The sequence below is a fragment of the Haemaphysalis longicornis genome, unplaced genomic scaffold (assembly GCF_048455015.1).
Source record: "Haemaphysalis longicornis isolate Haplotype H1 unplaced genomic scaffold, Haemaphysalis longicornis Haplotype H1 scaffold_7, whole genome shotgun sequence".
Taxonomy (NCBI): Eukaryota; Metazoa; Arthropoda; class Arachnida; order Ixodida; family Ixodidae; genus Haemaphysalis; species Haemaphysalis longicornis.
Genome location: NW_027526422.1, coordinates 104,908,605 through 104,936,540, shown reverse-complemented (window position 1 = coordinate 104,936,540; position 27,936 = coordinate 104,908,605). Strand labels below are relative to the sequence as shown.

The 27,936-nt window shown below is 45.9% G+C and overlaps 1 protein-coding gene across 3 annotated transcripts in view; it reads left to right on the top strand.

Annotated features, from left to right (window-relative positions):
• Positions 1–24,690, top strand: part of LOC144146767 (unconventional myosin-XVIIIa-like) — a 198,370-nt gene extending 173,680 nt beyond the window's left edge. Inside the window, exons 23-35 of one of the 3 annotated variants that reach the window (XM_077678699.1) lie at positions 2,046–2,173; positions 3,845–3,999; positions 4,406–4,625; positions 5,925–6,137; positions 6,699–6,950; positions 7,427–7,540; positions 7,636–7,752; positions 11,573–11,656; positions 12,589–12,726; positions 14,939–15,264; positions 16,836–16,886; positions 18,539–18,684; positions 22,269–24,690. In XM_077678699.1, coding sequence (XP_077534825.1) covers positions 2,046–2,173; positions 3,845–3,999; positions 4,406–4,625; positions 5,925–6,137; positions 6,699–6,950; positions 7,427–7,540; positions 7,636–7,752; positions 11,573–11,656; positions 12,589–12,726; positions 14,939–15,264; positions 16,836–16,886; positions 18,539–18,684; positions 22,269–22,306 — 1,982 coding nt within the window. In that variant the 3' untranslated portion in view covers positions 22,307–24,690. Of the gene's footprint in view, positions 1–2,045; positions 2,174–3,844; positions 4,000–4,405; positions 4,626–5,924; positions 6,138–6,698; positions 6,951–7,426; positions 7,541–7,635; positions 7,753–11,572; positions 11,657–12,588; positions 12,727–14,938; positions 15,265–16,835; positions 16,887–18,538; positions 18,689–22,268 lie in introns of all 3 variants that reach the window. The other 2 variants (XM_077678696.1, XM_077678697.1) reach the window with 2 other exon arrangements.
• The last annotated feature ends 3,246 nt before the right edge of the window (positions 24,691–27,936 follow it).

The window sequence follows — 27,936 nt, the reverse complement described above, 5'->3', positions numbered from 1 at the left end:
ATTTACGCGATCCTTTTGGCGCTAATCCAGACAGCATGCGGCACTCTATGAAGTTTTTTTCCCTCTATCCTTGTTTTTATTTTGTCTAACCCTGGATGCATCCTTTAGCCGACCCTGAACGTCCGTCTCACCGGTCTCGGGCCCGCATTTTCAGATTCCCAGAGGGGAAAAAGAAAAAAAGAAAAGTAAAAAAAAAAAGAAAACGAAAAAGCCAAACCAAGAAATTAATTCCCCTAAAAATAATCGGATCATCGGGATGATATATCGTACTCTACGTAACTTTCTAATTATTTTTAATCTTTCCCGGTGAAATTGCAAGATTATTGATCACCATGGTGGCAGTGCGCGTACCACCCGCAAATGGTTGGTGCGACACGAAAATGATTGTCGGTAGTCATTACTTGAGATTGTAAAGTTAGTGGGCGTGTCCATTCCGCCCCTCCCCCCGAGATTCGAGAATATCGGAGGGGGTACATGCGAGCGCTCTGCGGCAAAACGTAACTTTCCACGCAGTATCGTTTTGGGTTCGATTCCCGGCCGCAAGCTGAGTTTCTCATACGTACAGCGGAAATTCTCATACGTAGAGGAAAATCTCACCACCCTGCGAAAATCTTACCCAGGGTGAGATTTTCGCGCATATAAAGAAACGAAAATGCTCTTCATAATACACAGTACTTACGCTATTACGCACCTTACTGTCTGCGCATATTAAAAAAAAAAAACGATATCGCACCGTCCTATTCGAGAACTCCCTGTAAGGGACGCTTCACTGCAAGCGTGTGATGCAATGAGGGAAAGACAATTTCATAAACAAGGGCATGGTTGGGCTGGGTGTAAAATAAAATGATGTTCTACCGCAGCGTTTTTTACGAAAGCTAAAAAATCGTATGGAATCTGGTACTGCAGGATATTCGCCATGATGCTGAATATTTACCAAAAGCATGTTTTATGTCCACTGACACTGAGTCATCGACACTGCAAGACGAGATGATTTGTGGCTCTTAGTGCCAGGGTTCCTTCCAATTAAACTCAAGCTGTACTAATCTGTCCCTGCTGTGTGCACAATGAGAAGATTTTGTGGATGTTCACATTGTGCATTGAGCAGTAATTGCGTAGCTTTTTTTTTTCTCCTGCTGTAACAATTTCCTCCATTACTCCACTAATATCATTTGTTTTCTTTTTTTCATGTTATGGAGATGTGGAACAGCATATCAGCTGAGTTTTGCTCAAGAGCATGTTGAAGTAATGTTCTTGTGCCTTGCGCATCAGCACTGGACGTAGTGGCACAAGTGACTGTGTTTTCCCTCTAGGGGAGACGGGGGGAAAAACTGGGTGTGATAAGAAATGGTGTCACAGTTGCAGGCTGTCTTTACCTTTGGTTCTCAGCAGACATGCGATGTAACAACAAATGTTACATATATTTGGCTGTTTGGCAAACCTGCTTTGTCTAGCCATTCTGCTGGTAATTTTTGACGGTTGGTTGTAGTAAAAGAGGTGGTTTCTCACAATCACGATGAATCAAGTTTTTTTTTGTTATTAATAGTTAATATTATTGAGGTGTCGTTTAAGTTAGGAACCCCAATATTTTTGACCTAGTGGGAGGGAGAAGCCCCCATGCAGCTGCCTCTTTTCAGCCTCGCTTGCCTGAACGTGATGCGATTAGTGCATCACATTTCCTAGTGCAATGAGGCTAATTTGATGCATCAGCACTTAGATGTGTTGCTCACTCATTCCTGCTTGATGGTGGCAGCACACAAGCGCCGTTTACGTGAATGTGACAGCAGTGTATCACATGAGTTTGCTATTACCGTATTGCATGCACATTGACTGGGGGGGCCTGCAATTTTACAGTCCGCTGCTACACTCACGTGAGGGCTGACAAGTTGCTTGTCAGAGCTATGCCAAAATTCGCTTTTGGCGATGGGGGCTTGCTGCTTTTCACTGAGCCGTCATTTTGGTCAGAGCTCAGCGTAAGCCATTTTCTTGTTTTTTCTCGGTGGCAGGCACTGAGAGAAGGTGTCGGTGATGTGTGTGCATGTGTGCAGGGTCCATCTACAAGCAGAAGTACGAGCGGGCCCTGCGTGAGGCTGAGATGGCCAAGCGCAAGCTCAGCCAGCAGCATGAAGATGACGTGGAGAAGCAGATGCTGGCCCGGAAGGCCACTGAAAAGAGGGTGAGGGCTCTCTGTCTCTCACACATATATATATATATATATATATATATATTAATATATATATATATATATATATATATATATATATATATATAGCGAATCGCAAAATGGGAAATGAGGGGCTCGGTGAAATAAGACAGTTAATAAGGGTTGGCAGTCAAGAAAACCTCGGAAAGCAAAGGGGAGGTTGTGGTGGGTCATAGAAACAGATGAAGAATTTTTTGAGTCAGAAAGAAATTGGTGAAAAAATTGCCCGCCGGGTGGGATCCGAACCTACGACCTCCAGAATACCGGTCTGGTGCGATAACCACTACGCTACCGGCGGGGCTGTTTCCCCACCAGTTTCTCGGGTATTTATGTTAAGGTGTTTTTTTTTTTTTCCCCTGTACTTGGGGGTGGTAGCCAGCGCCACTCGGACTACACGAGGTGAAGGGGACCTTCCTTTTAACCCCCGGGCCGTGACTCGCCACCACCGGCTACCACCCCCAAGTACAGGAAACAAAAAAAAAACCTTAACATAAATACCCGAGAAACTAGTGGGGAACAGCCCTGCCGGTAGCGTAGTGGTTATTGCACCTGACCGGTATTCTGGAGGTCGTGGGTTCGGATCCCACCCGGCAGGCATTTTTCACCAATTTCTTTCTGACTCAAAAAATTCTTCATCTGTTTCTATGACCCACCACAACCTCCCCTTTGCTTTATGAGGTTTTCTTGATGGCCAACCCTTAGTAACTACTATATATATATATATATATATATATATATATATATATATAGTAAAAAGGGGCGGAATAAAAAACATAACAGCTTTACTTTGAAAACATAACTTTACATCGACGTTTCGGACGGGGGCCGTCCTTTATCAAGAGTAATATCAAGAGTAAGACTAGAAGTGGTTTATATACAGTTCAAGCACTTGAGGCTCCGGGTGCAGTGACATATGTTTGAGATGGAAAGCGATGAGGAAGAGAGAAAAGGGCATTAAAATGTGAGAGAGAAAGGCAGCAGTGAGGAAAGTAAAGCTTCACTAGCCTTACAGTTTATTTTATATATATATATGAACAACTTTGCGGTTAACTTATTTATTACGAATTAATCTAACAGTTTGAACAGTACGTACTGTCTTAGTCGGGGGTTCTCTTACAAGCCCTGAACTATTAGGTATTCAGTAAGTTGACCACAAAGTTGTTCATATTTTTCATGCAAAGCTTCTTTCGAGCCTATTGCAAAACACATGGAATTCTCTCTCTTTTTTATCACACACATATGCATGTGCGAACGTGCGCACGCACATGCGCGCACACACACACACACTTATATGTAAAGTGCAATAAAACTTGGAAGATGGTAGGGAACACAAGAAAACATCGAATAAGGTAGTAGCCACAATTGTTACAAATGTTTCAGCAAAGATACTTCGAATAATTCAAATAATTGAAGTTTGAATTAACAAGGTTTCACTGCATTACTTGCAGCTGTTGACTTCGTGCACTTTAACACTCTGAAATTGTGATAAAGCATATAGTGATACAATGGGAGTAACCTGTAAAATATAAATGTGGAGTGACCCTCATATTTTTGCAGTCTTTACTGTGACACAGCACGAAAAGATCTTTTCTCATACATGGTGCCAACGAGCTAGTTCCCTGTTGTTATTTTTTGCTCCCTTAGCTGAACGAGGCACTGGCGGACCTGGACGAAGGTCGCCAGGCAGTGAACCAATGGAAGCGCAAGGCTCAGAAGCTTAGCACGGAGCTGCAGGACCTCAAGCTGCTTGTGGAGGAACACATGGCCCGCAATGCGGAGCTCGAGAGGAAGCAGCGCAGGTATGTACATGTGGTGGTGGTGGGCTGGGGTTGCACTGGGTGAGGAATGGTGCTCTGCTCGGACAGAGTGACTGCACCCCACTTCATGCAAAAATGTGTCCAAAGGTGGGCTCACAGGTTGATGCATGCGTACGTGCGCTTGTAGGTTTATGCGGGTACATCGCAGCATCCCCATCGTCATCACGATCATGACCCCCCCGTGACTAGCTAAGGATCTCAACCCCTTGCTCTTTATAAGACAGGGGCAGATAGCCCACTGTGGAACAATCAGATGGAGGAGCAGAAGTGCAATCATAGCCTTCGTGAGAGGCAGAGAGTGTGGCATCATTGCACTCCGCTATGTTCTCTAAAAACGGTGAAGCAAACTGTTGCTGTTCTCCTTCTTTCTCGACCTGTGTGATGGCAGGTTTGACAGCGAGCTGGGCCAGGCGTCAGAGGGCCTGAAGCAGGAGCGTCAGCAGCGCGAGAAGCTGCAGCGTGAGCGGGACCTGCTGTGCGCCGAGAAGCAGGCGCTAGAGCAGGAGCTGGCATGCTGCCGCGCCGAGTTGGACTCGCAGCACGAGCGCGTCAACAGCCTGCGCCGGGAGCTGGATGAGCTCAGCTTCAACACGCAGGCCGAAGAAGAGGTGCGTTGCCCTTAGCTGCTGCACTGGGCTCGCTGCTGCTCTCAGCATGCGTGTGTGCGAGAGGTTGAGTTGGCAAAAACGGGTTGGGCGTGAACACCAGCTGGGCTAGTTGAACAGTAGTTTTGCAGATGAATGGATGTTTGGACAAGTTGGCTGGCAGCGGTTGAACATCTTGATGTGGCAGCACGAAATGACAAATACACGAGGCAGGCAGCATCATCGTCATGCTGTCTACTTTCTACCTCATATTAAAGGGTTCAACCAGTAGTGTTGTAGTGTTGCAGCATATGCTAGAGCATGAACTTAGACGAGACAAAAGGTTGAGAGAACCACAGGCAGACAGAGTAACACGTATTACAAGTAACAGCTAGCCTGCATTGGAGTACTATACCAGTGGCCTTTGCTTAGAAGGGTGTATTGACAAATTTGTTTAATATACAGTTAAGCTTCGCATTATGTTTTTCTCGTTTTCACTCAGCAAGACTGCATGCACTGGCCTTCTGTGATCACATTGTCTTAGGTAGACCATCCAGTGTCAGTGCTTAATGCATGTGTCATTGCTTGGCTAGTCTTTAAAGCCATGTCCTGGCCACTGTTCTCCTCTAATGAACACTCGCTCACTTTTCTCCAGCTTTAGATTGGAGTTGTATCATCACACGTTAGGTGATCCATGTGCAACAACTATTGTCTCACTGACTTTACATTGAGTCCAGACTGCATGGCTACTGCCGTCATTCCCACATGATAGGGACTGCATGGCTACTGCCGTCATTCCCACATGATAGGAGACTAGTAGCTGTTCCAGTTTACTTCTTGGCTGGATGAACTGCAGTTGTGCATCGCAACTTTGTGTTAACTTTGCGAGGCGTGCACTTCTTGCCTTTGCAAGCCTTTGGTAAGGATCACCGTTTTGAGACGAGAAGCATACCTGGAGAGTTTGTTTTGGCACAGTGGGTCTCCTCGATTATCACAGTCCTGGACAATCTGTGGGCTGCCAGGATGCATTCTAGAGATCAGATTTTTTTTCACCGATTCCAATAGAACCTCTGGACCAAAGGCAGTCCTGGGACTGTCCGTGGGCCATCCAGGACACGTAAATTATCTTTGCCTCTGTGGGGACGAAGGCAACGTATTATTTCCATAAGCATTGGCCATGCTTGAGTGCATGTGCCTTGACTTTGCGTGTGAATTCAAAGTTGTGTGGTTGGTACGGGCTTCCTTCCAGCAGCAGAAAAAAAGAAAGAAATGGTCTAGTGGGAGGCTAATGGCCCCAGTGCCCTCCTCCTCCCTGGCACCCAGGTGGCCAAGCTGAAGCGAGCCAAGCAGGAGCTGGAGCGCAAGAGCCGCGACCAGGAGGAGGAGCTGGAGGACCTGGCCTCCCAGGTGGCCCTGCTGGAGCAGTCCAAGCTGCGGCTCGAGATGGCCCTGGAGAAGGCCCGCCAGGAGCACCGGCGCGAGCTCTCGCAGCGCGACGAGGAGGCCGACGAGGCACGGGCCTCCTCAGCCAAGAAGGTACTGCTGCTGTGCATGCTTGCTCCATGCCATAACAATTAGAGTGGCAAGTTGAGAAGTTGGTGCTGGCATAACTGAATCACCTTCCAATGTTCGAACGCATTGCTTATACCATGTAGAGCGATTATTAATACCATACAAATTATCCATTGAATGGGAAAGCCAGTCGGAAACCATGAGACAGCTCCTTAGGGAGTATTCCATAGTGCGGCGAATTCCTAACGGGAGGTGGCCGTCTATGCCAGTAGACCGCAGATGGGGTAAGGGAGCAGAAGAATATAGCCAAGTGAGTCAACACACACGCAACGAAATCCACTGGCATCGTCAACTTTCTGATCACACAGCGGCAGGAACTTGCAAGGGCACAACGTGTAAGAAACAGATCAAACACATTTGAAAGCATTAAAGCGGGTCACAAAGCAAAGTGTCTCAAGTGGTGAGGGGACGAAGTACAGCAACAAGTCAAGCGGAATAGACATGCCTCAGTGTTCACAACCAATAGGAACTGTTCAGGTGTCCTCGGACTTTTCTCTTATTCCCTGCCTATTCCGGCCTTTGCAGCTGCGCAACCTGGAGTCCCTGCTGGAGTCGGAACAGGAGGAGCGCCAGTGCCTGCAGCGGCAGCGCCAGGAGCTGGAGCGGCGGCTGGCCGAGATGAGCGAGCGGCCCCCGCCACGGGACCCCCAGGTGGAGCGCCGCCTCCGCAGGGACCTCCGCCGCACCCGCGCCCTCCTGCAGGACGCACAGCTCATGCTGGACTCGGCACGCAATGGACAGGCCAACCGCTCCGTGCTGCGGCAACTCAAGAGCCAGGTGAAGGGCATCCTCCATAAACTACAAAGGAAATGCTGGAATATGGAACTCTGGGGGCATATGGAGGTTCTGTCACAGTGCAGGGGCAGTTACGGCCCTCAGGATTGCAATGCCCTTGCCATCGTTAAAAGCGAAAGAGTTCTTTGGTAGTGCAAAAAAAAGAGTCATTTTGTTCTCTTGGGGGCGGTTTTCTGGAAGGTTTAGTGTAAATGGCTTTAAATTTCTCAGTATTTTTCGACGTAGCTTGTGATAGCACAGGCCATCTTCTGTTCTGTAAGTAGGTGGCATAGGCGCCTTCTGTTCTGTGAATGAGCATTTACACAAGGGAGTTCCAGGGAATGCAGGGGAAGTTCTTCATTTGCCTCACGATGGATGTTTATAGGAGCATGCTGTGCATATTTCCCCCCACGTGCTGCCCTTGCCCGATGCTGCCAGCGTGAGCTAACAACCTGTTCTTGCTCCACTGTCCCCTGCAGTTGGAGGACGCGGAGTTTGCCAAGAGCGCGGCCATCAAGGCCCGCCAGGGAGCGGAGGCCGAACTGGAGGACGTCCAGTCCCAGCTGGAAGAAGTGCTGCGCACCAAGAACGAGGTAGGGGCCCATTCGGCAGCGTCCCGTTCACTCCGTTGTTAAGCCAGTTGTGGTGGCATCATCCTCATCCTCATCCTCGTCCTTTCTTGATGCAGGCTGAGAGCCGGTGCCTGCAGCTGGCCAGGGAGAAGGGTGCCCTCCAAGTGCAGCTGGAAGAGATGGAGGAAGAGCAGGCTGAACTCATGAAGAAGTACAAGGCTGCCGTGCAGCAGGTACTACTTCACTGCACGCTCTTCTCTGTTTCTGATAGGGGACAAATTAGTGAACACTATGGGTCGAAAATCCAGTGCCTCTGGCAAAGAGATGGCACACAAAATGGTCGATGGCATGGAGTAAAAAAAAGGGGGTAATTGAGGTGAAAAGGCAGTTGAGTAATTTTGTGTCTGGGTAGGATGGGAACCAGGGTCTTTTGTAATGCAAGATTGGCATGTGTCCCCGAGGCCACCACAAACAAGTGACTCTAGCTGACTAAAGGCAGATCTAGTGACAGCGTGGTGGCCTTTGACTTGAAAATGTGTTTCGGACATGCACTCGGAACTACATGACTAATTTGGGCTGCTAATTACAGATTCAACAATTAGTAGCAAAATACATTCCCCCTAAATATCCCCTTTGCTTGGTGGTGGAAACGCAGGGGAATGCCAAGTCACAGTAGCTGAGAGACGAAGAAAAAGATGCAAGGGAGAAAGAGAATGGTGATGTTATATGACAGGACACATTCGGCAATTTGACACATTTGACATTGGCAATTTGACATTTTGCATCCCCCCACTACATCACATGTAGTGCTTAGGTGTCCTTGTAATTTCACAGGCTGACCTCAGTTGACAGCCTTGCTGGTCTATCAGTTGGGCTACCGGTATTGCTGGCAGGTGAAGTAAAGAGAGCCTTCATTCTAGAGTGGCTCTGTTTTGCTGCATCACAGATAAGAGCGAGGCAGGGGCTTGCGTTGATGGAGCGCAAATGTTGTGAGAGGGAAGCCACCACTCAGAGGATCTTCTGAAGTCAGAGAGGCCAGGAATGAGTGGTGTTGTACAGTGTTCGCATGAAAACTCGAAACTCAGCTTGTTGCTCGCCATGTGCCAGCACATATTGAGTGAGAATTGGGGAACGCGGAAAGGACACTACTATGGAGAATGTGGATCCCGCAGGGCAGTGAAGTTACCCAACTGTTCACCATTTCGAGCTGCATAGGTATTTGTAATTCCGTCGACAGACAAGCTCCTATCCTCCTGACGATGTGTTGATAGTGTGTCAGCCTTTGAGAAGATGTTCAATTGCATTATGATTGTAAAATTTGCTTCTCTTGCACAGTTTTAACTGCTAGCAGCTCACCATTCTTGATTTGTACTGCGGCGAAGCTCGTATTTTTTTCCTTTGAACATTTTGAATATGAGGCCCTTGGCTTTGTTCCTGGCTTTTGTTTGCTAAATAAACTGTTTGTGTCCATAATAGACGGGCAAAAAGCAGACAGGACAAAGAAGAGGAAAAAAGGCTCTGTACTTGTCCTATGTCTTTCTCTTCTGTGTCTTGTCTGCTCTGCAAGTGTTATGAAAACTCTCCCGTTGCCAATTTTGCAGTGTTTTAACGCTACTAAAACTGGCTATGCATTAAGGGGGGACGCGGCTTTCAACTTCGGAAAAATGACCAAAACATCGTTTTTTTGAAACCCACATATTCGGCTTCTATGTTTCCTATTCTATGCGTCTGCAAAGTTTTTAGGCTGAAAAGCGTCGCAAAGTGGCATAAAAAAATACTTTTGTCAGGCGCGGTGACAAACTATCAGCGCAAAAGGGCGAAAAAACGGCAATTTTCGGAGCGCTCTATCTCCGCACCGGTGCCACCGGGCGCGGCCATTTTGATATGGTTAGATCGGCCGAGCGATCGTCTTTCCGGTTCTGCTCGCCTCTTTTATCTTTGTTCATTCACAAACGCACAAACGGCAGAAAAGAAACGACGCACAAACGAAGCTAGAAATAGATGCTGAAGCGCTATTGGTCCTCGGTCGGGGCGCGGAACACCGACCCTCCTGATTGGATGTCACGGGCGCAATGCAAGATGGCGGCCGCCTGAGCTGCGTAGCGAGCGGGTTGAGTTCATTTTCGCCGCTTCGCTCGGCCGAGTTTCTGTTCAATCTATGGCATTCAACACGGACGTTATCGCGGTGGGAATGCCGGAGATAACGAGCCAGATTACGGGAAGTTGTGTGGCTCGAAAGGAGGAGGTCATCGAACGCTTCGTGGTGCGCGTGACTCTACCGTCGCCAGACCCCGGAGGGTGACGCGGTGTGCGCGCTTGCAATAGCGGTTCGTGAAGTGAACTTTTGGTCGGGTTTGCGATGTTTACACGCTTAGTTATTGCTGTGTTTTGACTGTGGGCTCGCTAGCCTTGAGAAAGAAACGGTCGACGCGTCAAACGCTGCGGCGCGCACGGCATAGCCGACGCGCATTGGGGCAGCACATGACTGGGCAACCGGTTACGATTGAACGCCAGTAGTTGTAATTAATGCCTGCGTCGTTAGATTTAATCTTAAAAGCGACCTGACCAGCCATATCAGCTGTAATCAAAGTTCGATATGTCGCGGTAAGCGTGCGCTAAGATGCGCGCGAGCCATATCGCCTTTCTTGCGCAACGTTTCCCGTGCACTTGTAATTTTCATGCAAACAGGTTTGAGTTAGTAATATAGGAATAAAAATATGTTCTCTGCATTAAAAATGTACGTTTGTCGCAGCATTTAACAGTGATTTTTTAGTGAAATTATTGATTCCATTGCTCAGGGCATACTGGCTTTGCTGCGAGAAATATTGGATGCCTTGAATGTCAAAAGTAGTAAAAAAATATGCTCTTGCATTGAAGTTGGGAGTTATGCAGAATACTCTACCAAGCTTCAAAGTAGCTCATTTTCATCCTTGTGGTATGCAAACTTTTGGCAATGAACACCTGCACGTATGAGTACTAAGTTGCTGTGCCAGGCAAGATGATAAAACATAAAAAAAAGCCAAAAATGTTCAAATTTAAGTAAAAAAAATGCTTAACTTGTTGCCATGGTGACAACACTGCAAAAGGAGGCTGTTCAGTGCGATACAGCCAACCAGCTAACCTACTTTGCATTGAAAGCCCATTGAAACCTATCTCCCCCTTCATTTGATCTGCAAAGTGGGGTATGTACTCTTCACAGAGGAGCTGAAAATGATATTTTCTGGAAAGAGAAAGGCTGTGAGAGGCACTCCAATTTCAAGGCAAGGCATTCCAGAAGCCCCATGTTCAAAAGGACATGAAAGGCTACAACCGTGACGACTTTTGATAAGTGAAACCTATGTTGCAACTTTGGAAGCCGTTTTCTCAAAACAGTTTTTTTTGCCACCTGTGTCGCTTGTACCAGGGATTTCTTTGTGACCGCTGGGTCTATTTTGATTCCGTTTCTTGCATTACATTCCTTGATGAACAGTTCAGGTCGTGACACTCTTGGTTTTCCAGATTTGTTTTTTGTGATTTTTTTATTCACATAATCGTTCACAGTCAACATGCCTATTGCACATTAACCTCTAAAAAAATGAAAACTAAAAAACATTGTGTTGTAAAAAAAAAATTCTAAAACTGTCACGACCTCGTCCATTCATTTGGGAATGCAAAGCACTTCGAACAAATTTTCTATCATGTTTTATAAGCCGCTCAAGCTCGGTACAAGCGGAACAGAAAGAAAATTTAATACATAAAAAAGTTTTCAGAATATTAGCTTGAAATTTTTATGGTGTTATCACGGAAGCATTTCCAGTTGCTGTGCCAATTTTCATCAAAATCCACAAAGAAATAAAAAAGTTGATTTTGAAAGCCACGTCCCCCCTTAAAATAACAATAGCCTTGACGCCAAAGGAGAGTTGATGTCAAGGGACTGCATGCACATCTATTCTGTTGAAGCTTAATTTTATACTACATATTCTGTTTTCTCTGTGAAGGACTTGTGGGAATTGGCATTCAAAAACTAATGTTTGGAGGGTCGTTTCCTAACCGGTGCTCTCTTTTTACCTCCAGATGCAGAGTGACCAGAAACTCATGATTGAGCAGACGCAGCAGATTCTTGACCTAGAGTCTGAAAAACACCACCTCAAGGAACAAGTACGTGTCGTTTATCTTCTTAAAACTGGCACCAACCCCGTCCCCCCATCTCTTGAATGGTCACAGTGTTGGGGTTTTTTACGTAAGATTAGGGTTGGACACACACTGTTGGGTTGTTAACTGTGTCTAAGCCTTTACACTGAGGCTGTCTTGCAACAGTCCCAGAAAATGTACCACTTGCTAAATGACATCTTACACATACCTGGACAGTTGTCTGTTGTTTTGTGTATTGTTACTTGGGGACCTAATTATACTGAACATGTCAACACTACAGAGTGTACAGTACCTTTCCTGCTGTAAAGCCGTTATCCAGAAATGATAAGCGGAGCTTTTTTTCCTCTTCTATAAGGAGGGTCACCCTGCAAGCACATTCTCAGCATTCAAAGAGTGATCTCTGTGGCATCAAAGGCAATCAGTTGATAAACCATGTGTCAGGCGGTGCAGGAGGAATTGCTTTCCATTGCCTGTAGATACAGTGGTGGATAAGTTGTGGACAAGGTAAGAAGTCACTATGTGGAAATGATGTTAACAAGGCCAGTGGCTAAGTTTAAAACAAGGAATCTGGTAGACTGCAACGGGCTACTGGTGAAATCATTGATGGGGATATGGTGTTGAGCATCAGCTATACGGCAGCTGTGAGCATCGCTTGGAATCCACAAAACTCTTGGAAAAAGAGTGGCATCAAACATTAATTTATTTTAACAATTCTGCATTTTCTTTCTCAACAGCTAGTCTATGGACTTGTTAAGTGGTTGCAGCAGTATTATTCTCATCTAGAAGCACGAACAACAAATGTCACTCATTGCTACGAGCTTGTTTCTCTGTCATTTCGCCGACATGCCTCGAAATGATGGAGAGCTGTTGCATACCTTATACACGGTCGTCACCACCTTCTGCGGCACTAGTTCGCTCTCACACTGTCCCTTTCACAGGTTCAGGACCTTAACTCCAAGATGGACCACCTTGCCAGCCAGGCGGAAGACTCGCATGCCGTGCGGCGCCTCGAGGCCAAGGTGCGCGAGCTGGAGTCAAGGCTCGAGCTGGAGCAGACCGCCAAGGCCAGGCTCGAGGTGAGCACGACCACTCATATCCTTAAGCGGCAGAGCCAAGAGTTATAGTCGTGGCCAATTTAGGAGTTTTGTTTGGATCTGCAGTATGGGTCAGTATGGGTTTGGATCTGCCTGCAAGGGTCACCACTTGCTCTGAGTGTTGCTCAAATAACAGCAGCGACTGTTGTGTAAACGCTGGAGCTTAGGCCTAATGTTTCACTTTGAGGTCTTAGATGTGAACTGGTACCCACTTGACCCGCAGCTTGACGTATAATGTGTACTTTTTCCAACAGTTACCAGTTGATGACGGTAGAAAATTGAAAGCATGACATTATGCCAAACGTTGTTTAGCCCTAACATTCAGTAACGTTCAAGCCTATGAGGTGCCAAACAATGTCGTGCTTGTTGTACATCGGGCAGTGGGTACTGATTGACGACTTTTGGCTTCAGAGTGTGACATTAGGTCTAATGTAGGGCTGCTGTATACCGGCATTTCCCCCTCCCTCTGCTGTGCATCAACCTTTGTTCAAACGAGATATAAACCGGAAAATACAGTATGCTTTCCGGAACAAACATGGAGTAAATGAGCTCCCATGAAATTCTTAGTGCTTTCACACCAGTAAATACTAACCATTGAGTCCTCGTTGCAGTGTTCATGGCTAGTGACGTTTACTTTGTAACTTCACATACTATGCGAATTACCGTATTTACGTGCATAATCCTCGCACTCTCGTAATGTTCGCACCCCTAATGTGAGCTGCCAAAACTTGGATTCGTTGTTTCCTCGCATACTTCTCGCACCCCCAAAATTGCAACGGCGAAAGTCATCTGCTCGTGAAACCTGCATGATGCTCGCACTTGCCACCACTCCGTTGGATGGAGAGCACAGTTACAGTGCAATATATCCAGACGCGCCATGCGCATGGCAGCCTAGCGGCATCTCTCGAATGCTACTCACACTGTTGTTGGGCCGGTTTCCCGTGCACGCTACTATGCGGCATTCGCACATCCTGTGGTCATCAGGTTGTCCCTTCGTTGGAGAAGCAGCAGCCAGTCTAATCAGTTGTCGAGAGCTCGCCATCTAGCCAGATCGACAGCTCACTTTCTATGATTTCGAGAAGTTTTTCATGGCTTTGTTTTGTGGTGGAATCGGTGCCACCTCAGCATTTTGTGGTGCGCCAGTTATACTGCCGCTTTGAAGCGGAAAGTTATTGTATATGCTATAGAGCACAGCAACCGCACTGCAAGCAGGCCTTTCGACTTCAAAGAGTTCAGCGTGCGCTTCTGGAGACAAGAGCACAAGGAACTGAAGGCAGCCAACAAGCGAAGTTAAAGGAGTTGTGCACTGAGCTGGCTGTCATTCCACGTGACCTAATGTCCATGCTGCAGCCTTTGGACATGTCTTTGAACAAGCCGTTCAAAGATAACGTTCGAAGGCTGTACGCATAGTGGATGACTGGCAATATGATGAGACCGTCGGTGGTGCTGCTGTGAAGCTGGATATCGGAAGTGGGGGAATGATCGCCGCAGACATCATCGTCAATAGCTTCAACAAGACGGGCATATCGAATGCCTTGGTTGCGACTGAAGACCACTTGGTCTGGGACGAAGACGAGGCCTCTGAAGCTGACATGGAATACATAGGTGATGACGAGGCAACGACCAGCAATGTTAGCAGCACTGACTCGTTCTAGGACTGTTCCCACTTGGGTCCCCCCATAGTAAACGTGGGAGGGTGATGAAGTTGGGCGGCAGCTGGCTGCAACGATAAAGTTATGTGCCTCATGCCTATGTCGACCTTGTACTTTTATTACGAAGGTAAATCCTGCTTGGAAATGTCTTAGTTACGTGTAATACCTGTTCAAATCTCATTTAAGCTCGTTTTTACCACTTGAAATTTTTCTCCCCGTGTAATTATCGCACGCACCCTAACTTCACACCAAGTTTTCCGGGAAAAAAAAGTGCGAGGGTTGCACGAGTAAATATGGTAAGTCATTATCTGCTTCAAGTTCACTTTAGGGGCTGAACTAGCCATTCCCACATCCCCAATACAGGAAGAACTTAAAGGTGGGGCGTTATCAGAATTGAGTAGTTATCTGCTTCGAATGCTCTTGGAGAGTGAAATTGATCATTCTAATGTCCCCGACACAGAAGAAGGGGATAATGCGGGTGATGACTGTCCTTTCCTTCCTGCCCTCTCTCTCCTCCTCCTCCTCCTCCTTTCCTGTTTCAGAGCCAGGTGCAGCGGCTGAAGGAGCAGTGCGCGCGGCTGCAGGAGGAGTCGGAGCAGGCGGCACAGCGGGAGCAGCAGGGGGCGGAGGCGTGCCGGCGGCTGCAGCGGCAGATGCGGGAGCTGCGCGAGGACTGCACCCAGCTGCAGCAGCGCGAGGCCGAGGCCCAGCAGCGCTGCCACGAGCTCGAGATGAGCCTCGAGGGCGCCGAGGTGGACCTGCAGGCCACCCGGCAGGACCTCAAGCTGGCCTGCCAGCGCATCCACGACCTGCAGGCCGCCCTCGAGGAGGACCTTGACTCCGGCACCGACGTCGCCGAGGACGACAGGTAGGGGGGCAACCGCCGTGTGCGGAGGCGGTCTTCTTTTGTGAAAACTGGCAGCGACGATGCTTTTTTCGCATGCCCGTTACAGAAAGCCGGTGGGGGTAAGCTAAACCTGGGTAAAAATGCTATAGAGTACCACCTTTGTGTGGCGTGGCCAAGTACAGTACTACAGCCCTTAACCAACAGTTGGCTGGCTGCCCCCGTGCATCCGTAATCTACGGGCCCCCATTTGTGTTTGTGCTACAGGCACACTTCTGTCATGCAGGCATAACTGACGTGCCTTGTTCGTGTATCTAAAGGATATTTTTTCTCATCTGGCCATAGATTACATAGCTTCGTCTGCACGCCCATAGCTCACGTTCCCCTGTTGACGTATCTGGAACGTATCCTTGCTGACCTGGCCATAAATTGATAGCTCTGTCTACATACCCTTGATTTAGCAGGCCCCTGTCCATGCGTCCGCAAGTTGGACGCTCCGGCAGGCCGCACATTCGTCTATCCATGTGAATCGTCTATCCATCTGTCGTTAGCCAGCATTCATTGGGACATATGATACCATAACAGCCCATTCATTGGACCAAAATGGGCCATAATGGCAATATGTTGAAACATAATCGTGCATTTATTGGACCATAGTGGCGCATTCAGGGCATTAGCTCAGCATGGACATTCCTTTAACACAGAGTATTCACACACATGGATCAATGGCAGACAACAGCCTACTCTCGACTACGTAGCACCGCCAAATGCCAGCTCCATACTGCCAAGAGGGTAGTCGCATACAGGACGGTGTTTGCGATAGCAGCTGTGGTTTCTGCCTGGACTTGATGAAAAGGCTGAAAAAAACTGATGTCCACGTACTTTCACGTGCTGGGAACAGCAAAATTGGTGCTATCTCCCGATTTAGCTGCTGTGCTTTTCTAAATGAACAGTCATGCCTCGTTACAATTGGAAAGCAGAAAAGCACTAAGCAGTAACTTTACACAGTGCTGAGCAGACTAGCCAGTAAGTGCATAAATCTATGTTAGTGAATGCTGTGTAATGTAACGTGCCGTCCGCAGCTTCGATTTGTGACTCGGATGTTCGTCCGTAACTTACCTGCCAGTATACTCCTCGGTAACCTCCATGTTCTCGCATGTGCATGCACAACTAACATGCCCCTATGGCTCCATAACCAGCATGCCCCTGCTCCATAACCAGCATAACCAGCATATTTTTGGCACACCCTAGTCATTGTGTCCACAACTGATGTGCTTCTGACCAGCCCTTAACACAGCACATCTCTGACCGCATGTCTGTTACTATCATGCCTGGCGTAACTCTTGTGTGACCCACAGAACCACATGCATTCATAATGGATGCTTTTGCGTCTGTGCACCCCTCACAACTACCATATGCCTTTGTTAGCATGTCTGCGGCCTGTCATTTCACTGTCGATGCATCCATAACTGGCATGTTGCCATTTGCATGAACGTAATTGAAATTTCTGTCTCCATGCACGCATAATAACCAACATGCATGCCCTTTCCCCTGCATCTGGACTGCACTAACACCCGTCTGTGTGTCCATAACAGGCATGCTTCTGACCACTCACCCGTAAGTGGCTCGCCCCTTTCAGTGTCCGGGTAAGTGAATTTCCCTGCATCTCAAAAACTGCCGTGCCACTTGTCCTTTGCGTCCGTGAGCAAATGTGCCCCTGTCTGCTCGACTGTAATTGCTCCTTTCTGTGTCTGTACTTAATGGATGCACCAGTGTATACCTCTCATCGATCGCCCTTTTTCTGTACAGTAGAATTTTTATAGTATAAACCAGTTAGAAAATTCGAACTTTGTGGGTCATTGCAGCATCTCCGCCGCAAGTTTGCTACAGTGCTGCATTATAAGAAGAACTAAAGAATAGGATGCGGCAGCTTTTTCCGAGCACTGGAATGCAGGGAGCATCCTGCACAGCATCCTCTATGGCTGCACACTGGGCAGGGAGGCTGTACGCGGTATTGCCACTTGTATGGTCCAAAGCTTTAATACATTGGTTGGCCTGGGATGTGAGAGCACCATGGTGTGAATGCAGAGTCTTTGCAACAGGCACAGCATCTCTGCAGTAGGCACAGCGTCAAACATTTTTTTTTAAATTCATCATGAAGTGTACCGAAATACCTAACACAGACTGTTGGCCCAATAGCCGAAGCTAGTTTAGGCCCATTACATAAATATAAAATACAGCAGCAGACGTATACAGGTGAGTTGAAACGTATTGATTATATACAGTGCAGTAACGTCAAAGAATTGCATAAGACTGAACAGAACAAAAAGAATGCGAGTTCATGCGATGTTGGATAGGTAGCACCTTTTTAGTGTAAATAGTACTAAGTTATTAGCTATTTTGGGTTCTATAGGTAAAGTGTTCCAAACTTTTGCTCCGTAATATTGCAGTAGCTGTTGACCATAGGTATTTCGTGTTACAGGCAAGTTTAATCCACGTTACTAGCATTCGTAGTGTTTCTTGCAGGTAAAACAAACAAATTTATTGAAAATGGATGGCAATTAAGAATAATTCTGGTGACAACTATGCTGACCTTCATTTCACGGACTTCTTACATTCTTGCATCAGAGAACCCTCTCGCACTGCGCCGGAGAGTATACGTTACTTCGGCACTTTTATTTTAAGCGTGGTGACGTCACCTTATGTTATCAGTCATGTTAGTAGCACTGAAAAGTTATACAGTTCGAGTGGTCCACTTCACTCTGGATATTTTTTTAGAGCCATAAAGAGTTAAAAACCTGTAATGCTCAGAGTTCTGCGCGGTAAACCGGCAGCGAAACTCTACCTCAGAATCTGTTCTATGCAAGCACTACTGCTTTGCTTGAAGCTGAAGGGCAAGTGTACAGGCCTAGACTAGACAAAATCTGGACTTCACTAAACATTTACTTGAAATTAATAACGCAGTCTAAAAAAATAAACCTTTGTTTTCAAATTAAGAAACATTAAATTAGGTACTCCTTGCTTATGTTTCCATAGTTTTTCTTTTATGATTTACGGACTACTTCAATTTTTTGTCAACAGATGGCAGGCTAGTCAATTTGCCCCATCCATACCCCCAGTGCATTGGAACCAACTTTGAACTGGTTTTTGATACATGGGGCCTTCGGGGGGGTTCACAACTGATGATATTGAGTTGCTATACTCTGCTTTGTCACTATACTCTGCGCCCATCCCGGCACACGTTGTTGTTGGAGCGGTGACGACATTGTCGTCTCCTGTGCCTCTCTGCGTTGTCCAGTGACTCGGACAGCGACAACGATGTGGACATTGACACCCTGCTGCGGAGGCACGGCCTGGGCAGCCAGTCGCGGCTGTCCTCCCTGGGAGACATGTCCCCGCTCCCCGTGACGAGCAGTCGCCGAAGCTCGGCAGCCGTGTCACTCAGTAGGTAGGCTTGCTCTATAGGCACGCCGGGGCCCCTAACAGCACGGCACGCCTTCTTCCCCACACGGCCTGTTTGTTGGACCATGGCTGGACACCCCCGCCCGCTTTGTCCGTGGCCCCTGGTATGGCTGGCAGCTTTTGTGATTTGACGGCAGGATTTCCACCAGGATGACGACAGGTTGACGACAGGATGACGACAGGATATGTTTTTCTTGCATTCGCTAGTCCTGTGCAACACACAGGACATGCAGCACTTTGTTTCAGGCAGGATGAGCGCTATGTAATGCTCGTGTAATAGCAGCGTGGAATCAACTTGTAGTGCAGATAAGATAACTGGGCGAGCATCTGGGCATGAAGAGGGAGTGGGGAGGGGTCCGACTGTCTTTTGTCAGCTGTGACCTTATTAATAATTTGTGCGACAGCCTGATACTCTCTAGCTGTACAAAGGAGGGGAACCTTGTGAAACGGATTGCTGCGGAGCAATTTGAACTGTAAGCCTGATGCCTAATGGAGGCTCATGTAAACAGTTCAGACGCAAATTTTGAGTCACGGGCTGCAATTAGAGGCAAGCACTAGTTGCATTTCACCTCTGCAGTATTTAGCTGGAGTGTGTTGTGCGCTAGCGTTCATAAATGTACAATTCTGCGTAGGAAAACACTCATGCAAGTAGATGCTCACGTAAAAGCCTGTGAGTGATCTCCGTAAATGATGTTAGGTAGGATAGGCAGCCAAGAGCAGTTTAGAACAAAGCTGCTAACAGGTTTCGAGCAGCATACTCCCCTACAGTTTTGCTAGTTTTAGCGCACACCTAGTGTTAAGGTCCCCGAGCGGCACGAAAGCATGCGGCGTTAGCAGTGTTTACTGTGAGCAAAAAAATATCTTAGCACCACCTTTTGGTGCCAGCTGAAATCTCCAAGATCATGAGACGCTGCCCCAGCAGGTGGCGTGCAAGCAGGCGGAGAAGGTTTTCACCACTCGAAAATTTTTCTTGTCATGCAAGTAGAACCCGATAACGCTATCATGTTCCTGGCTTAATGGTGAAGCTTGAGCATGTTTCTCAAATTTGATTCGCAGTTTTACCAAAGGAGCTGCAATATATTCCTAGTGTGCTGTATTTATCGTAGTTATTTTTGTCTTTTTTTGTAATAAATACAATTCTGATTTGTGCAACCTGGGTTTTTTTGTTTTTTGTTTTTTTTTCTAAGCACTGGCAGAAAAGAATATGAGAAATGACGAGTAAGTATGAAAAGATACAAGTATGGGGCGATTCACCATGAAAGGATGACCTTTCATGAAATGAATGATAATTTTTACTGGTATAGTGTAATGCATCTGAGTTAGTGTTATCAGCCTTATCATTACTAACAAGGCAGAGTTGTAATATTGTTTTTGAGATTTTTTCTGAAAACATTCTTGATGGCATGTATACATGTTTTCAAACAAGGAACCATAAGGTTTATTTATCACACGTATGCAATTTTAAATGAAAAGTGCGATGGGAAGAAGGTATTATATATCACATGCAATTCTACAGAATTAAATATTTTGAAAGACGTATTGAGTGAGTCGCTGAATTTGGCAGAAAAAAAAAAAAAACAGGGCAGGCCCCAGTTGGCATCGCCATTAGTTTCATAATGAGCTGTTAGTTATAACATGTAGTTTAAATAATAAATTCTGGCTGCAAGGGCTGGAACATTTTCAATGTAAACACACTGCGTAAATTCAAACCGACCGTGTCTTTCAGATAGCTTGAAAGTGGGAATTTTGGCACCCAATTGTGCAATGTTTAGTGTAGTCGCTGGCCGCGACTATAGTAACTTTGAGATAACTTAAAGTGTGCGAGTTTTGCTTACAAGCACTGTTTCTCCCCGCTTCGATGAGTGAATCTGCTTGCTAATACCTGCAGAATCCTGTTGTGTTGTGCGTGTCGTGTGCTGTGGATAAAACTTACCTAAACTGCATTATGAAGTATCATTATGAGACTTTGATGTCGGTCTCGTCCTCTTGTGTTTTGTGTGCTGACTAATATCATAACAACCCACATGTTGTGTTGCTTTCAAAACAGTGTACTTGTGAACATTTTCTGATTAGTATATCAGGTGAGAAGTTCAGGGTCTGCAGGTTACTTTTGAGTGTTTTTTAGCTTATTCTCTCTGGAATTTTTTTTTCCTCGAGAATAAAGTGCACTAGGATGTATTGTTTCCCTACCACATGGTAAGATGCTGATAAGTCTGTAGGATAGTGTTTACAGACTACGAGCATGTGTATCCTGCATAAAGTGAGCCTGAACAGATACTAGTCATTTGTTATTTGCAATTTGTTATTTGCTTATATGAAAGTAGGGAAGACAGAAATGGCTTTATAGTTAATCAAAGAAACTTGTGTAGCATCATTGGAGTGCTTTGTGACGTGGCCTAGTGGTTTTTTTTGTTTCTTTTTGCAACGTTAATATTTTAATCCTTGTTTAAGAAAAATCTAGCTGGCGATAAGAGTGAATCTTTTTATTATGCCTCCACTTTGAAATGCACAATGCTTTTTTGAATGCAAGAAGTTTTCATTAGCTCTGTGGTACCGTGTCTTGCGGGCAATAATAGGTGACAGTCTACTGTAGGGTTCAATTACTACAGTCCATCTCACAAGCTGAGTGCAACAGAGCCAAAGCTACATGGCATATGGAAATATCCTTTCATGGCCTTAACGCCTGTAGTCACTTTTCGCCAGCCTCTCTAGAACATAACAGGGAGTTAGCACACTCATTCGGGGGATTTTGTCAGAACTGCATAGCATCCAGTTTGCTGCACAGCATGTGAAAATGTCGAAACATTGTCTTGTTTAGGTTACAGCAACAATAAGTTGTAAATGTCACTTTTGCAGGACCTCTGTGTGAGCATAACAATGGCGTTGCGTGCTAAGGAAGGTAAATTTTTTACGTGCCCTAAATGCCGAAATGGAAGTTGTTTGCTGTTTTGAAAATGTAATGAAGCTTCCAGCTGTGTTTGTCTCAAGAGCAAAAGCTTTTAATCAATGTGTGGTTGAAGCATATATGCCGGAGATTACTACGCTAGCGTTTGTTTCTCTGGATATCAAAGTACTTGACTATCGTATCAAAATTAAATAATGGCTGTGCAAAGAAGTCAATTCAGAGTTCACTTTCTAATTACTAAAATTCACAAATGATTAAAAACTTTAGCTATTTCACACAATTTCTTTTAATATTTCAGGAATTAAGTAGCGCTGTCACTCTCACCGCAAGTCTGCAAGCCTGACCTGATAAATCTAAATTGTCTTACACTGACCACTTTCACAAAAACTGGTCTGGCTAAAGGCAATCCTTGGTTATTTTTTATTTGCTTATTGCCAGTTGGTGCAGCTAACACTTCAGCAACTCCCTCTGGCATCAGCCAACTTTACTTTGCCCCCACAGTAGATTTTTACCTCTTGAGCGAAGGCACTGTCAGAGACAGGCAATTTCTTTCTTGAGCTGCCCAGGCTCTTTTAGCGCTGTTACACCACGGCAAAGATATGGCGGATGCCTTGACCCTTTTCTAAGGCCATGTCCTTTCCTTTGTCTTCGTGCGGTACAGATCGAATGAGAGTCCCATCTCTGGACTATCCTCTGTGAGTCCAGAGTTGGAGCTAGCTGACGCTACCAATGGCCGGGCAGCGTCCTACAAGGACGACCAGCTTGTGGACGTGTGAACGTTTCTCCCGGCAACAACGCGCCTCGTCGCAAAAGAGGTGCAACCACCACCACAACCACTAGATGTGACAGACTGACTGAGGGGCGTGGTGTACAGTACCGCGGATGGACCACTGATGTTCCTGACTGTGTTCTCCTTTTTTTTTCATCTCTTTCGTGTTTGGCGTCGTTTTTTTGTTCCTTGCCACCACATTATGCAGCCGAGAAAGAAGCACTTCAGTGCGCCAACCACAGCGCAAGTGTCGAAACTTTTGTGTCACCGCCCCTGATATTGTCGTCCTTATCCCATAGCTGGACTTTAGCTCCGTTTGCTTTGGCGATTGATCGAGCGTGTAGACGCCAGGCTCGGTTTTGACTTCGTGGGTCAGGATTACACCTTGTCTTTTTTTGTCCACTCGCATTGTTCTTGCCAGAGGAGGGAACAAGAATTCCCCTCTGTCTCTCTCAATGTTCCCTTTCTACGCACTCTTTTTTAACACTTAGATATCTGAATGTGAGGCGGTCTATGCGACCTTACCTGCTCAGCTCTTTGGCGGCGAGTTGTTTTTTTTTACGTGCGTGAAGCAAGTGGTGAAAGCGAATATTCATGCCGAGCAAAGCCTCATGTTTGCCAAGTGCGGAGCATTGGTGGGTGGCGGTGATCTTGCGTAATCAAGCATCGTGTCTAGCCCCAGAGCAACCAATGTGATGCTGGCACTGTGATCAGTGTTGACTGGCATGTTTGATGGATTAGGACTGGATGGCTAGAAAGGAATTTGATTCTGTGACACGTCATATCACTGATGCCGATGCCTCTTGCCTATTTATCTGACACCCACTGTTAGACTGCTCGGAAAACCTCCGTTCGCGTGAACTGTTCTGTGTAATACGAAGACTCGGACAGAAGCTTGTTCTGCTATGCATAATGAGTTTGAAGGTAGCTGAAAGCGTTTGGTTGTGGATTGCAGTACCCGCTTGGACACACTGCTGTTAGAGCAACCCCGGGATTGAGTTGTGAACGACGACCTTTCGGGGCTCTTGAACGCACAGACTCATGTTAAGGTGGTTTTGTATGCAGGAAGCATTTTTTGCTTGAGCCTTCTTCCTAATTGCCGTCTGGCTTTTTTTGCTTTGCAACGAGCAAAGCAGAGCCACTTCAATTTCGGATCACTTTCTTCCATGCTGTTGCTAGGAACAAGGGCCTAAGTCAGTTCTGCTGGCAAGAAGTGCCTTTTTTTGTTATTGTGTCGAACGGGGTTGATGCCTTTTGCTGACACTCTAAAACTTGATATAATCACCTTAGATCCGACACTGCTGTTAAGTACCTTTTTTTTTGGATTTTCATAACATTTTTTGTTTAATAAACATGGGCACGTAGGCTGCAGCATGAGAAATGGAAAAATGCTACTGCTGGTGCTTCTTTCTTTGTGCAGGAGCTCTTTCATGCCCACCAAAACAGCTCGTGGCTCAATTACCTTTTATATACAAGCTGTTGGAGGGTCTTTTGTTTTGTAGAGAGATATTTGCTTTATATAATTTTTAACGAGTACATTTCACTGATAGTTTGTCATGGACTAATGTACAACGTTCTATTGGCAGGATCGTGCAAACATTTGTGACCCTGCGTACTAGTTCCTGAATCAATTGCTTTCATTTGTTTTTTTAAGTCAGATGTTTGCAAAACCTAATAATCTTGTTTATAGAAAAACAGATTACTCTAATTTATCATGGCACATTTATTTCTTGGTTGTTGCCTCTTTCGATATTTTTTTTTTCTTTGTGTACTTAACGGACTTGTACATTTTTTTGGGAACACACCTCTAACTTACGCCTTCTGGTGGTACCACTTAATGATTGCTTACCTTACTGCAATGAGTATATATATGTGAGGATGTCGGATTTCGTTGCATTTTTTCGTTCTGCTTTTGTAATGACACTACTTCCCCATTCTATGGTGTCAGATTCTTGGTGGTGTTCCAAGCGTCGCTACTTTAGTTATTCCGGCAATCACATTAAAAAACATGACTCCAAAGGTTCGAGTCTGAGCTGGCTATTTTGAATTGCAGTGTCGCACAAGCAATCCTTTTTCTTACTGCAATAATTACGGGAGCGCACGGACAATTGGCGCCGCATTGTATACACCCAGTTTTCAGTCCTACCCACGCAGATACGTACAATTAAGGACATACCGTAGCTGTAAATGTGTGTACAATTATGTAATTATACTTCTGCAGGCATGCGATGCGTTTGGCCTAAAGCGAGCGACAGTGGTGTTTGTACGTCCTTTATTTGTGAGTGCTTGTGAAATAAAGAGATCATAAACTTAATCGGCGTTTTGTTCTTGGTGAGAATGCATTTCGCGGATGCATGTACGTCTCTTTTGTTTCCAGGGTGCACTTACCAACGTAGAACGACAAGTTACCTTTCAAAATACTATTTCCTAGGTGTGAATATTGGAACATACAATCAGCAACAGTGACAGGCTGTTTACTATTTGATCTTGCCTGCTTTGCAAGGTAACGTAATCAAAGCTCTCTAGGGGACAGTCTTTTCTGATGGCCTATAACGCTATTATTTTGTGCGTGCATGAAATTCCATTTCCAATACAGTATAACCTAGTTCCAACACACCATGATATTGATCGTGATTTCAGTATGTCATAAAAGAAGTATGGACAAACCAAATACTGCTACTACAGACTTTTATGAAATCATGGGGGCCTTCTCAGTGTGCTGGTCATTTCTCACGATTCAGTTACAACTGAAACAGGTTGGTACTTAAGGCCAACAAACCTTCAGGATGACTTCATTTTCTCGGCAGTTTTGTCCTCTTGTGACACTATGAAGCACACCACAAAATCACATGCATGTTACATTTGCTGCACTCCTGCTGTATGGCGCCCCTTCAATTTTTTTCATTCACTCATACTGTACACTTGTATTTTCAGTATCTTCACATGAATAAAAGCAAAGTGCAACTGAAGGTTTTGTTGCTAAGCTTGGAGATTCAGCCATCTATATTGTAGGGGGGGCCTACATTTTTTTTCTTTCAGTGACAACTTTCATATATAAACGTCTGATCTGTTGCACTATAACATAGTTATATTTTGCATCCTATAAATTGACTGCCAGGACATCACACTTGTGCATACCACAAGTGTATGCAAAAAATTTCACTTCTACTACTAATTCACGATCATGTTTGTTTCATTGTTTTCGTTTGATCGCTACTGTGAAGCAGAAACACAAACAGTGCAAACACAGGATGAGAGGTTGTCTGCACCTGAAAGGTCCACTGTAGAGGTGCAAAGAGTGACTTGCTAACCTTTTAAACTGGTCTGTTACATCCAAATGTATCCGCAGTAAAGGAAGTCTAATCACTGGCACAGGTAGGAAGACCAACTGAGCGTCGCAAATCTGTATGTTGTATCCGAATATCTGTTGTAACTAGGTTGCACTGTACTGATGATTTGAACCATAGGAGCTGGCACGTGCACCACACAGCTTTTCGTGAACATTTATCATGACCAGCAGCAAGAAGGTTGATGAAAAATGGATAGTAGTAGTAGTAGTAGTAGTAGTAGTAGTGGTTTGTTTGAAAAAGAAAAGAAATGGACTGGCGATAATTTTGAGCCCATCTGGGGGCTCACCTGCATACAACCCAGTCCGGGGGGTTGGGAATATAGAAGGGGGTGAATAGGATAGGGTAGAGAAAAAGTAGATAGGTAAAAAGAGAAAAGTTGTTGACACTTTTCTTGCAGGGATGTCAGAAATTTAGCGTGCGCCTTCAAGGCACATGATGCTAATGTCTGTCAGAGGTAGTTGCTGTGAATTGCATGCCTATTTCTTATTTTGTCATATATTCCAGTCGTCTCATGCTGAGAGAAAGGATTTTCTATAGTTTTTCAATAGACACAAGTTGCAAAACCCTACTTCAGATTTGGCTGAAAGAGTACCCATGCTTCATTGAAGCTGAGAGGCAAGTGCATTGGTGCAGCACCTAGGGGACTGAAACTGAACTTTGCTAAACATGTACTAAGTAACTCAAATTTGAAAATGAAGCTCTATTTTATGAAGTAAGCATTACCGAAATTAATGTTTCCTATGTTTCTGCAGTTGTTCTTTGATTACTCATGACAGCAGCCTCAAGGTAGTACTTCAACTTTCTGTCAACAAATGGGAGGCTCGTGAACTTGCCCCCAAGACAGGGGGCCAATCGCAGAGCTCTTTTAAAGACGATAGTCTCTTGGGCTACTTAAAGGGACCCTGCAACACTCTTCGTGCAGTGCAAGTAAACCTGCGCGACGTTTAGATTAGACCTTTAGGAACACCCGAGCCAAATATTACACGTGCACGTGAAGCGGTAAGCGCGCAAATCGCCGTGAAAGATGCGGGAAAAACAAACCGCTCTCTCTTCAATTCTCCTCATTATGCACCCCTGGCATGGCCTCTGCGACGTCAGTCGGGCCATGGCTCTCCTGGCTGTCCTATTGGGTGTCGCTGGCCAACTTCGCGGCTAAATTCTGGCATTTCCTATGACGATCAGCCGTCGTCGGCGCTGTGTATGAACCTCTTCTATGTCTGAACCTGTCCGCATGCTTTTGGTGTTTCTTTGGTTTTCAGTGCGCGCGGAGTTTGAGTGACGAACTAAATAAATATTCCACTTTCAACGAGCCCACTCGACAACAAACGTTTATTGCTCCAGAAACGACCTACCAGCCTGAGCCCTTGCTTGCGAGCAGGCCACCATGCCTGCTTTTTTGTGGCACCAGACCGGAAATAGACCCGTCCACGTTGCGGGGAAAAGGACGAAACTCCCCGGCCTGTGACATATCGAAGGCCGCCGAACAGAACGCCGCGCGCCGGCCCCCTCTCCGGGAGAGAGCGCGCAGCTTTCATCGCGTTGACCGCGGTTGAGTTGAGAGGGAGCATTTATGCGCGATTTTTCATCGCGCGTAGTTACGTTAATTGTGAACGGATTTTCACAATTCTTGCGGGAGGAGATTTCTGGGACAATAGACTTTACCCCAAAATACATTCCGAGTAGTCGATGGTAAGTGCTGCAGGGTCCATTTCAGGTCTGTCAGCTTTGACAGAAGGCATTACGCTTCCCGGTAATCAGATGTGAGGTAAAACAGTTTTTGCAACCTTGCCGAACGCTCGAAAGTATTGTATTGTACCTGGCCAAAGCAAAATGTATATTGCGCGATAGTCTTATATACCCACAGCCAAATGTGAGCGTCAAAGCCTGGTTTATATGTTCATACTTGTCAACTTTGTTGAACATGAACAAGATATTACGCAAATGTAAGACTGAAAATTAATACACAATGAATATTTACAGTGTTCCTTTATTAAAAAATTCATCGATGCATGGTTTTTCGATAGCAATTGCTATTCTACATCTACTGCAGAAAACCGCCGCCTGCTGTTGCCCGCGCTACCTCCTGGCAGCGTATGAGAAATCACGCGTCAACAGCAACGAAACGTTCCACTAGCTAGGTTCCACGTTCTGCTTGGAACGCACGTGGAGCACGGCAACGTGGTTCTATAAACCTTGTAGTCAGCCGCCTA